Genomic DNA, 12,158 nt, shown 5'->3' with positions numbered 1-12,158 from the left:
GGATTCTGCTGCTATTGAGAACCGACTGAAGGCACATCTCACATCTACGCTGAGTAAGATTGACAGGTTTCTTCTCTGAGCTGAGGTGAACCTCTCGCCCTGAGTATGTGTGTAATGAGAGACAGGTCTTATGACAAGCACTAATCAGCCCAGACTCTTGACCCTGTGGCAGTCAGGCTGAAACAAGGGAATACACAGCGACACTGCTAACAACTCCCCCGACCTGTGTGTGTGTGTGTAGATGAGCATGTGTCATTTCAGGTAATAGAGTTATAGCAGGAATGAGTTCATGTTCAGTTAGATCAAGCCTGCGTGTGAATTTTCTTCAAAAGATGAAAATATTCTGATATGAAAAAGTTATCAAATCAGTTTTTAAGAGATGATTTTGAAGAATGTTGAGTGATCTTACTGACACACAAAGGACATTTGATTGATTTTTAAATGTTTAAAAAAAGCCAGGGTCCCGCCAAAATACCCACCATCACCGTTCAACTCACATTTAAAGCTGCAGTGGTGAAGACCGGTCCAGCAAATCAATCAGCAAGTCAAATCCTGCTCATTAAAGCAATTATTCTTTTTCTTGCTTATTGGCTTTCTTGTTGAGAGCTAGATGAGAAGATTGATACCAGTCTCATGGTTGTACGCTATACAGTACATGAAGCTACAGCCAGCAGCTGGTTTGCTTAGCTTAGCATTAACACTGGAAATGGAGGGAAAACCTAGCCTGGCTCTGTCCAGTAGTTACAATATCTGCCTACTTCCGCCTCTAAAGCTTACTAAACTCACATTATATATTGTTTATGTGCCGGCCAACTTCTTTGCAGGAGCAGTAACTTCCTGGAGTCTCTGCTGGTTGCCTAGAAACTATCCCGGGCCAAGAAATACTCCTGCAAATAAGCCCCCTCTCCCCATAAAGTAGTGAATTGTCATTTTTACACTTTTTTTTGTAAATCTCTCTAAAATATTCTTCTATTATTGGCCACCATATTGACTTAATTGCCAAAAATACACTTCTACTCCAAGTTGGCTTGTGTTTAATATTAAGGGAGTCAACCATTTTCTGCATTGCTTTGTTTAATCACGGTGAAAAACTCATTTTTAAAACTGGAAGCTGGGCATACCCTAACCCCACCCGTGTGTTATCAGTGAGTGCTTAGGATTTAACATGCCAAATGTGCGTTTGCTTGCCTGTGTGCTGGCTCGTATTATCGTCACAGTGACACTCAGCGGGAGTGACAGTGGCTTTCTAGGGGTATCATCAGTCCTGCTGATAAGAGGGGCTGTAGCCTCAGAACAACCCCCTCCCCCCGAACCTTACACATAATGATTGAATCTATGAAAGAAGCATGTAGATGTACTGATCCAGGTATGTTTATTGGTATCCATAGTGCTCTGACAGACCAGTATAGACTCACAGCACAGAAAAGAGTGAGCATTCAACAGAGACCAAACCAGATGAATAAAAAAATCTGATCTCACTTTGATGTTTATGTCTGATAAGAAGAATTAATAGGTGGAATTTGGACCTGGTAATGTACAGTATCTGTCAGTTAACATGTATTAATCCGCAGTGCAGCATGTACAGTGGAGTGATTATCTGTGTAAACCTTTTAAGATGTGTTTTATATACGCACCAATAATTCTCAGAAGTCTCATCCGATGATATAAGAAGTGATATATAGAGTGTAATCCATGGATTCATTATAGATTTAATAAAATCAGCAATAAGATCTGTGTGGCAAGTTAGCAGATGTGTTGCTCAAAAATAAAACACACACAACCAAATAAAAAGGATTGGAATGATGAGGCAGTACGTAATAGACAAGTTGGACATAATCAAAGACCTGGGTTTACCTTTCAGTCAGCACATCTTTTAAAAAAGGTAAAATTATACATATATATATATACACACACACACACACACACACACACACACACACACACACACACACACACATTATTTATTGTTCAATAGCCTATTCATTGTATTAAATATATTACATAAATCATATTCTTACATGCAGAAAAAGCAGTGTTGTTCAGTAAAGAGAGTTTCCTCTGATATTCATAAAAACAACTACTCTATAAAAGGGGCTGGTTTCAAATGTGTGGTTCAAGCCTCATCCTACTTTATTCTTTTTTTCTTGAATGAAACACACTGACCACGCATGGAGAAGGCTTATGCTGTCTGTTAGACTGGCCCTTTTTCAAGCTATAATCTATTAAATAATTCAATCTTAATGTGACTAAATTTTTAACAACAAAAAACCCATCTCCTCCTACCTCAACATATTTTGTTTATTCACCTTGCATAGTGTCCTTCTCTGTTACTGTAAGTGGGCTGGTTGGCAGTAAAAAGGGGGTTGGCAAAAGAAAACATTTGACAATGTTGTAGGAAATGATATCATATCTGTTCAGAGATCAGAGCAACACAACCCCCGCATCAAATAAAAAACCTCAACCTGTCTCGCTCTCAGCTAATCTCAATATGCTCCATGAGGAATGATATAACTTTTATAGGTGGCAACAAACTGAGTGTATTACACGTGTCTTCACAAAAGGTGACTTAAGTCAGTTTGAATGGGTAACACGCAGTACTTAATGAATGCAGTGAAAACAAAAAATGTCACGTCTCACTCTCAGGCATGTCATTTGACTTACATCTACTGTATCAGGGGTGGGAAAGCAATAACGTTGTAGTGGATCATCACTCAGTACCAGCACTTACTGTATAAATTATTGCACCACACATGTTGTTAAGTGTTCCCTGCACTAAAAAGGTTACACAGTAAACCTTCTATGAGATAAAGACATGAGCAATTTACAAGGAAGGTAACACTGCTTCTTGGCAAATTCCATACAAAAACGAAAGTACACAGGGACTTAATGGCTGTAAACAAAATGGTAGATGTGTGCAGAAATGCATTATCTGTGTTTACTGTATATCTAGTTGTGTGTCCAGTCTGAAGAGAGTTCATTCAGGACAACCAGTGTCCCAGCATGCAACTCTGGTTTCGGCAGTCCCACAATGCGCAACGTCTATTTGGGCCACTCCACTCTGGCAAAGAAAGGGTGGGATTTGATATCATCCACACCTCCCACACCTGCCCCCAGCCTCTCCATTGGGTTGTACTGGAGCAACTGCATGGAAGACAGAGACCATAAGAGACACACATTTTTAGGTCAACAAGAAACCAGGTAAAATGACTAATCAAAAAAGAGAAACAAGCAGCATTTTAAGCCAGTGACCAAAAGGCTCGTGCAGACTACACGACTTTCAACGTCGGACGATGGCCGTGCTGTTCACACTACACAACTTGCTACACAACATGACGGGAGTCTTGAATTCGTTGTGGCGTTCACACTACGTGACTGAAAAGTAGCTGCCTGCTCCGCCAGCTACCTGCTCTCATTGGCTGGATGTGGATGTCAAGTCAGCCGACTCTTCCAGATATGTGGCATGCTAGATATCTTGCAGATATCGGCGATGTGTCAGAAATGTGTCGGGGAGCCGTTTTGTTGCGTCGTTGAGTTGTTCACACATAACGACTGCTGACCGCAGATCAGCCGCTGATTTACCCCTGATCACAGCCTGCCGGTCGGCAAATTGGGCTAAAAATTGTGTAGTGTGAACTAGGCTTAAATCTATACATTTACAGTAGAGAGCCACAGGGACTCTAAAATGACACTTTGCAGTGTGACCTAACATCCAAAACCTTCATGGTTACTTCATTCAAAAGCAATTATTGCATTAACATGCATACAGGTTACACTGAGTGTAATGACTAATGAGCAAATCCAGTCATTGGGCATTCCAAATACACTTTTAAAATTTAAGTAATAATGAAGTAATATCACAGCATCTGCATGTCCACTCCTTTACCCTACAACTACACTGGATTCATGGCAGATTTGTGCCACATTAAGCAGAAATAAATCCATGCTAACCATATTAAAATACATCTAAAGATTACCAGTGTTGAGGATTTGCAATTAGCTTTAAGATATTAGCATGGTGCAAGCTCTGTTATTGAGGACATGTCCACTATGCGTAGGATGTGTGTTTATCTGTTATAATCTGTCAGAAAAATACATACATTCCTAATCATTTTAAGTTACAGTGAGTCTTTTCCATTTTCGGACTGCCATTATGTCTTTGCTGCACTCCCCAGAGATCACTCATTTATCTGATGTGCTCTGAAGACAAAGGTACAGTTTTGGTGGATGACAGCCTTTTTTTTGTGTCTGCTAAGCCACTGTAGCAGGTCATGCTAACCAAGCTCTTGTACTGTATTTATTTCAAACAGACCACTATTGCTGCTTGAGAAAGACTTGCCAAAAAATTGGGTATTTTAAATATCACATAATGAGAGACACACATACACCACATTTTTATAAGATGGGTAAACACAATAGTAATTTAACCTATCAGTGAGCGAGAGCTACTATAATTTATTTTAGCATTAGTCAAGTTCACGTTTCTTCAGTCTCCACTTACAAGTGTGTGTAAAGTTTTATAAAAAACAAATTATGCGGAATTACAAAAAAATCTTTTTAGTTGGGGTAAAGTTTTTAGTTTAAGAGGGCGACTCAAATAAATTCTGTGCATGAAATTAAAAGTTACCAGTGGCACACTGGACTCTCACCTGCTCCAGCAGAGATCTGGCCTCCTCTGAAACAGACTCAGGGATGTTGAGAGCGGTGTGGCGACCGATTCCTGCTGGATGGCACCGCAGCAGGGGCTGTACAGAGGGACAGAGGGGTGAAAAGGATAGATAACTATCAATCAAAACAAAGAAAACCTGACGGACTGAGAGCTCAAGGGACAGATTTACTGACACCCGCAGAGCCTAGGTCAATATGAGGGCACAGGGACTGGACAAATAGGAGGAGACCAAAGAGCCAGAGCACCTGAAACAACACTGATCACACCAACTACAACAAGATAATGATTTCACTGCTGTTGCTCTTTCTTGGAACTGCTGCGTGTCACAGAAAGAATGACGTTTATACATTATTCATCATTTATACCGAGCAACTTTACCGGAAGGACCAACAGTTTAGCAGCAGTAAATATAAAGACTTTTTATTTGTTGAGGTCAAATCTGACCAGGTCAAACTGTCAATTACAAGGAATTGTTGCACCAACAGAAAACTGAACTAAACATAATCTGAAGTAAGGGAACACAAGACCTGCAAGTGCTTTTCCAACCACAGAATGCAGCCCCATTGTTAAAATAATTGACAATAATGACCGTAATCACTGTGTGTTGCAACAGCACATCTTTCAGTGCACCTACAACTACAAATTGAAAATGCTAGAAGAGAACGTGTGCAACAAGAGAAAGACATGAACTGTTTGTGTGTTTTGTGTTAGGGGACCCTGCGTCCCCCCCACCTCCATCAGTTAGGTCGGTTGCCTCTCTCGCTCTCTCTCTATGCTGATGCGTGCTGCAGGAGTTCTGGCTGGGTTCCTAGCTGCAGTCAAGACTGCTCCAGGCAAGATCTTATCCTGCAAGGATCAAGAGACACTATGTGTGCCTGTGTGTGTGTATCCTTGCCAGGACTGTACCCACACATAATCATCAAAGGAGACATCTGTGTGACTCCCTACCCCCCTCCTCAGGTAAGTGGGTATGTATTGTTCAACATAATAGCACTAACCTAACACCCAGACTCATGTTTGGGCCATAGATGGGAACCACTGATAGCCGATATGAAAATATGCCCACTGGCAATCAGTTAGAATTTATTCAAATTTAATAGACAATGAAAAATTGAAGGGCCGCTCTGCACCTGCACTGGGTGTCTGTATTTGTCCTTCAAGAGAGCAGCAACTTATAATTAGCATGTGTACATGTATAAAAGCTAAATATGTATCTGTTGTCTTCCAAACAAAAAGCTCCGAGATACCCCCCCTTCCTCCCAAGTCCGTCTTAAAAGATTGTCCCTCAGATAAGGTCTGATCCTGGACCAGCCGAGTTCCAGCACCCTGAGAGCTGCCCTGGTCCTCACCTTCCACGCCAACCTCGGATCGGCGCGCTCAAAGCCCAGCGCTGCTTCAGGAGCCAGTAAAGAAGCCCGGGGAGAGCTGACCCCCTGGCCCAGCAGATGGAGCTGGGCTGGGGGAGAAAGTCACACCGACACCCCTGGCACTCCCCGAGAACCAGAGTACGAGACAGCAGCCAAGACGCATCCCTCGCACACATAGACACACACACACACACACACACACACACACACACACCAAAACAACAAACTCCCCCTACTCAAACACATGCAGACACGCGCACAGAATCACACACACAACCTGGCACGGCCATAAAGAGTGTGAGAGAGTTGAAAGCCAAGACACCTACAGACATCCCACAACACCTTAGCAAACAAAGATAAAAGATTTTTTTGGTACTTTTCAACTCACCATGCCTGTCAGAAGCTCAAACAGGATGGCACCCATACTCCACCAATCACATGCTGCCGTCTCCTCACTGATACCCCCCACCTCTGAAACAAGAGCAAAAGAGAGGGAGGACACGGAATTAATCAATAAATTAACAAGCAACTTCTGTATTAGGGAAGAACAACACACTAATGGTAAAATAAGTAAATAATCAATGTGTATAATTAAATAATTTACTGATCTTAAGCTCAGAAGACCACTTATAAGAATACATCATTTTGAGCTATCTTACTTTAGGCATCTTGGGTTACTTAATGTTTCATTAAATTAATACGATCAATTCAAAATGAGCAAAAGAACATGGACCCAGTCTTCCACAGACACAGACAAACAAGTGCGTGTCTCATAAAAGGGTGATTTGCATAATAAAAAAGCAGTTAAATTGAGGGAACCGTCTGCTGCAACTTCACACCATCTGCATGACCTGACCTCAAACACACACACACACACACACACACACACACACACCAAGAAATGTAAAGCAGGAACAGCTGAGAACAAATAGCATAACATTTTTGGTTCAGTTTTCTTTAACTCCCTGCACTATTTTTAGCTCCTGAAAACAACCTGCACAAAACCAGGGCTGTAACTAACAATTATTTTTATTAGCAATGTCAGGAAATTGTGGCAAATTAATAATTATAATTTACTAATGCCTAAAGTAATTTCATTAAACATCTTGTTTTGTCCATTAACTCCTTAAACTTAATCATCAAATGGACAAATTGTTGCAGCCTTACCACAGAAACTGCTGACAGTCCGTGACTGTTTTTTGGCTTGACAACTGAAACTAATATAAGGCTCTCTTCCTTTTCCAAAATTCTCCATCTTTGGTCCGGTGTTAATGTTCAATACCCCAACACTTGCTTCTACACACATGTAAAGACCACAAAACCCGCTGAAGATGAACATTTCACAGGAAGTCTGTCCACTTTAAATCTAGTTCTCCACCTAAGGTCTAGCTCCTGGCCACGTTGTGCGAGACTCTGACCCACAACCAGCCTGATAGCCACTTGATGGAAGGCTGTTGGGGCTCCACGGTGTGTGTTGAAGTTAGACACAGAAACCAAGTGTGTTTGCTTAAGTCAAAAGTGAATATGTGTGGGAAAGAGTGTGTGTGTGTGTGCTAGCTTCACTGGGTACCAGATGGCCTCTTGTGCCGCTCAGCTTCCCTCTGCTCTCTCCAGAGGGCTGGGACCCAGGGTCACGTCTGTGTGTGCCCAGAGACCAGGCTCCTCAGCTGGGGGAGCATAAGAGACAAAGACCCCTCATCTCCTGGAGGCTTCAGGGGACTCCACAGGCCTGTGTGTCTCTCTTACAGCAAAGGTTAGAGAGGGCTATAATGCGACTTGCACGTTTCTCACACACATACATATACACATACAAGCTTAAACACACCCACACAGCCAACTGAGCAACCAGTCTTCAGGGCTCCCCAGGACTGCTGTTTTGACAGCCAAGGAGAGAAGATCGTCATTGAATGGACTAGTGATACCTGCGTAGTTATGAGCTGGAGGGGAAATACTGGACACACACACACACACACACACACACACACACACACACGTCTCAGAGCAAGGTCGATGTCATCACAATGGATTAATGTCTAAGGAGCTGCAGGGAGAGTACAGTGGAGCTGGCTACACTTACCGCTCTGTCAGAGCGAGGCACGGAGAAAGGGAGATAAAGAGAAAGAGGACGGGAAGGGAGAATTAACTGCATCCACAGGCCATGGGTCATTCAAATTGCACTGTGTGATGTGTACATTTTCCAAATGTGTCCATACCTCCACTAACCTGGCACTTTCTTTTCTTGAACAGCACATGAAACACTTTCAAATGAATTATGAGAATTCTAAGAAAACAAAAGGATACCGAGGAGTTCAGATGCACCACAATACAGCGTGTTCACCTCGTGGCCTCTTCTTCTTCCCTTTCCCCTCAATAATGCAGTTCCCTCCTGCTTTGTATCTTAATCACAATCCATCTCCTCTCTCCTGGGGGCCATAAGGAACTTTCTCTCTTCTCCTCTTAGACCGACTTCCCTAAAAACTTAACCGACAGTCATTGTTGAAAGAGGAAGTAAAATGTAAGCAGGTAGGAAGTAAGGAGGGATTGGTGTATCGTGTTCCAAGACTCTGTGTGTGCATGTGTTTGTGTGTGCATTTCTTATAGGCTGGGGAGGCTCTGTTGAATTGTTGATTAAAACAATTAAGTAATATATTCCAAAACAAACCTATAAGTCAGCTTTACTATGAGGACAGCATAAAAAAAGACTACTACTACAATATTAATTAGTATAAATAATAAAGTAAAAGGACTTTCAGGGCACAATGTCTTACTTAATTTTTTTTTTTTAAACAATGACATGACAGTGCCATGTCAAAAGGGGAACTAAACTTTATCTTCCATTACCTCGTGCTGTGGCTGAGCAGGTAAAAGAACACAAACAAAGAGTGAAAGCCGACAGCGGGCACGATGATGGAGTCCTCGGTAACTGACTTGTTACCTCAGAGGGGAAGAATATTGAATTTCCCTTTTCTTAAACGTTAAAGACAATTGGTTTTGGCCTTGCTTCCCCCTCAACAGAACAATAAACAATTTCCATTTCTGCTCAAATTACGTTGCGTCACACTGCCGCTTAACAGCTTGTTTTTTTCCCTCATTAGAGAACAAAACATTAGCCATCTGATGTTTATCAGTAATGACAAAATGGTGAGAAAGTAAATAAGCAGAAGTGCAGAATAAATAGATTAATACCCTGCCACTGTATTTTCCGAGTTCACTCCCGTGTTTTTTTGGGTGTGAATGTGTGCGTTTTAAAAACATGTTTCCTTCTTAAACAGACACACACACACACACACACACAGGCGCACATACGGTCACAGCAGGCTCCCTGCTAGCTTTCTGGCAAACAGTCATAAATCTGTCATCAGGAATGAAGCCATCGCTAGAGCTGACCCTGTCCGGATAAACAGCAATACATAACAAGGGCAGGACACACACACACACACACACACACACACACACACACACACACACTAACCTCTGCGTTACACTGTGCGTGTTCACAAGCACATACATCTACAGATACATGCATGTACAAAACATAGGGGTTTGCAATAAATACAAGCAAGCAAAATAGGTGAGAGACATTACTTTGTAATATGTGTATACATGAATCTACAAAATCAAAGAAAGGTGGACATAAGAGACACACAAGAGAAAGAGAAAAAGTTGCCAGCCTTTGAGTTTTGGATGTGGAAGCGTTACTATCGCTCAGCAACAGCATAACACACACCCTGCTGGCTGCTAACGTGTATTACATCCATTGATCCACATGGGATCAACAGTCGTTTGACTAGCAAGACCTTTCACACCTGGTCTCAGGTCAGTTCAATTTTAAACCCAACATTAACATTATTATTTGTGTGAGCTGAATAAAAACACCACCCAAATGTGATTCAAAGAGCAGGAGCTACAGTAGATGATGTGCTACTTTTACAAAAAATATATTTAATAATATATTAAATAAATATAATATATTTTTTATTGCCTCCTCCTGCTACTTTCATCAGGAACAGACACTGTGTTACCAACATTGGTAATAGTTGTATTTGTATTCCAAACTACATCTACATTTTACAGGCCTGAAAAGCATATTCATAGTGGCATTAAATGGCAATTTTGAAAGTCAATTAATCATTTACATCATTTGTCAAGTGGAGAAACCAAAAGCTGCTTAAAGCTTCTCAGGTCCGAATATTTGTTTAATTTTCTCTGTTTAATTTTCTTTTAATTTTAAAGTGAATACCTTCGAGTTTTTTGACTGCTGGTCAGACAAAATATGACATTTGAGGACAGCACAACACAAAAAACATTCAATTATTTCATGGTGAAAATAAACATTGGTTGAAGTGCTAAAATTTTACTTTACTTGACTGATCCAGAATTGGCTTAATAGTGCTGTAATATCTGTACAAGTGTATATTTAGTCATAATTACCTTTGTTTATTATTAAATTTGAATGCCAAATTATTAAATAGACAAGACTGTTCAGCATTATATTTAACCTTTCAAACCTACCATCCATGCTCTTAGACAAGCATCTCTCACTACTTATATTAACAAGAGAATTACTACATTAATTACACAATGACTCAAGTGGCAAACATGTCTCGGCTTGGCACTTAGACTTTAAGCTACATTATGCATAAAGCACCTCCTGCTGAGCTTTACTGCTGTGTCTTTAGGTCATCTACCGCTGGCCACTATATGCCTTTATGCGCTCCGATTTCCATTAGAAGGCTTTTAAACAAGCTGTTGCTAAAGGGAATAAAAATACACACTTTGGATATTAGATCGAGCATTTGTTGCTTTCAGATTTATTACAACAGTGGCATACTGTATGTTCTAGTCACAAGGAGGATTTAAATCTGAAGTGACCTTCCTGGCTTGTGCTTGTGTGTGTGTGTGTGTGTGTGTGTGTGTGTGTGTGAGAGAGAGTGAGAGAATATATTTGCGTGGGAGAGTGAATGGGTGCGAGGGTCATTGTGTACGTCTCAGAGTGCGTCCTGTGTTTTCAGCTACCTGTTATTCATCCTGCATATTTAAGAAAGATGTAATTAAACACATCACACACAATCTATCCAACAACCCTAGAGCCAAGGCATATGTTTAATGCAACAGCTTACGTCTATAGATATCAAATGTATGTGCACACATACACATATAAACACCCCTAACACACACACACACACACACACACACACACACACACAGAAGTGCTAAGTAGGGACATGGTGCTGTAGTCTAGCAGCAGTTTGTTTTAGGCAGCTTGTAAACAGCATGCCGGAGCTGCTACAAGAGTGCTGGAGGTAACACAGAGGTTACTGCACTACTTGCTCACTGTTGCACAACACCACACTCTACAGGACAGTGAGAGAACTACAACAAGATCCAGCTTCTCAAAACTAACTGCAAAGGTAAAAAAACATTTCTCAATCTCCTCCAGATATTAACCACTCTGCGTGTTAATTAAAATGTTAAATAACACTGTCACGATGATTACTGTAAGTATGGATCCTTTAGATGTGGTTCCTTTAACCATAAAAGAACAGAATGGAAAGAGCACCCTGCATATGGATTTCTGTTGATCTCTGAATCAAGAAAAAGCAGTGTTCATCTGTTTCAAGATTGGTTTGTTCACGCTTTGATTGTTTATTCATGTCTGGCTGTGAATGAGGCCCTGCATGCCTGCATAGAGTTGACCCCACATAAACATCCTGACATCCAAACAGACAAAACAAGGCTCCTAATTCATAAGTGTAGAATGAGTGCACAAGAGAAATCAGAGAAATAAAGTGTATTGGGCTCAACAATAAGTACCAGATTGGGCAAGTAAATTTAGCAACAAAGAATTAAAAACCATTGTTCTAGGGTAATTTATTACCACGCTGCAGCCTCTCCGCTGTTCTCAGGGGCTGACCTCCTCTACATTAACACATGGAGCAAAGTCAGCGAGCAGATCAGAGAGGTTGTGATGGAGATTACTCGATTAGGCGACAACTACGCTTGGTATTTTAAGTAAGTGCTATTAAACCTTTGGGAGTAAATAGTGACTTGGCTGATAGCGAATTGTTACAAACAAGCTAAAACGGAAGCTGTCTGTATGTAGTCCAACTGCTGGGCTTTGTTTG

At 41.2% G+C, this 12,158-nt stretch overlaps 1 protein-coding gene across 2 annotated transcripts; it reads right to left on the bottom strand.

Annotated features, from left to right (window-relative positions):
- Positions 1-1,355: 1,355 nt before the first annotated feature.
- LOC123978059 (ribosomal protein S6 kinase delta-1-like) lies at positions 1,356-8,697 on the bottom strand. 2 transcript variants are annotated; one of them, XM_046061175.1, is made up of 5 exons: positions 8,111-8,697; positions 7,604-7,984; positions 6,422-6,504; positions 4,647-4,742; positions 1,356-3,141 (listed from the first exon to the last, which is right to left on the bottom strand). In XM_046061175.1, exons 3-5 carry the CDS (start codon positions 6,455-6,457, stop codon positions 3,040-3,042), a joined length of 234 nt encoding a protein of 77 aa, XP_045917131.1. In that variant the 5' UTR covers positions 6,458-6,504; positions 7,604-7,984; positions 8,111-8,697; the 3' UTR covers positions 1,356-3,039. The 2 variants fall into 2 exon arrangements, with proteins under 2 accessions (XP_045917131.1, XP_045917130.1); XM_046061174.1 differs by lacking the exons at positions 7,604-7,984; positions 8,111-8,697 and having other exon boundaries at positions 6,422-6,882.
- Between the last annotated feature and the right edge of the window lie 3,461 nt (positions 8,698-12,158).

This window comes from Micropterus dolomieu, linkage group LG10, assembly GCF_021292245.1.
Source record: "Micropterus dolomieu isolate WLL.071019.BEF.003 ecotype Adirondacks linkage group LG10, ASM2129224v1, whole genome shotgun sequence".
Taxonomy (NCBI): Eukaryota; Metazoa; Chordata; class Actinopteri; order Centrarchiformes; family Centrarchidae; genus Micropterus; species Micropterus dolomieu.
This window is presented reverse-complemented; position numbering and strand designations above follow the sequence as displayed.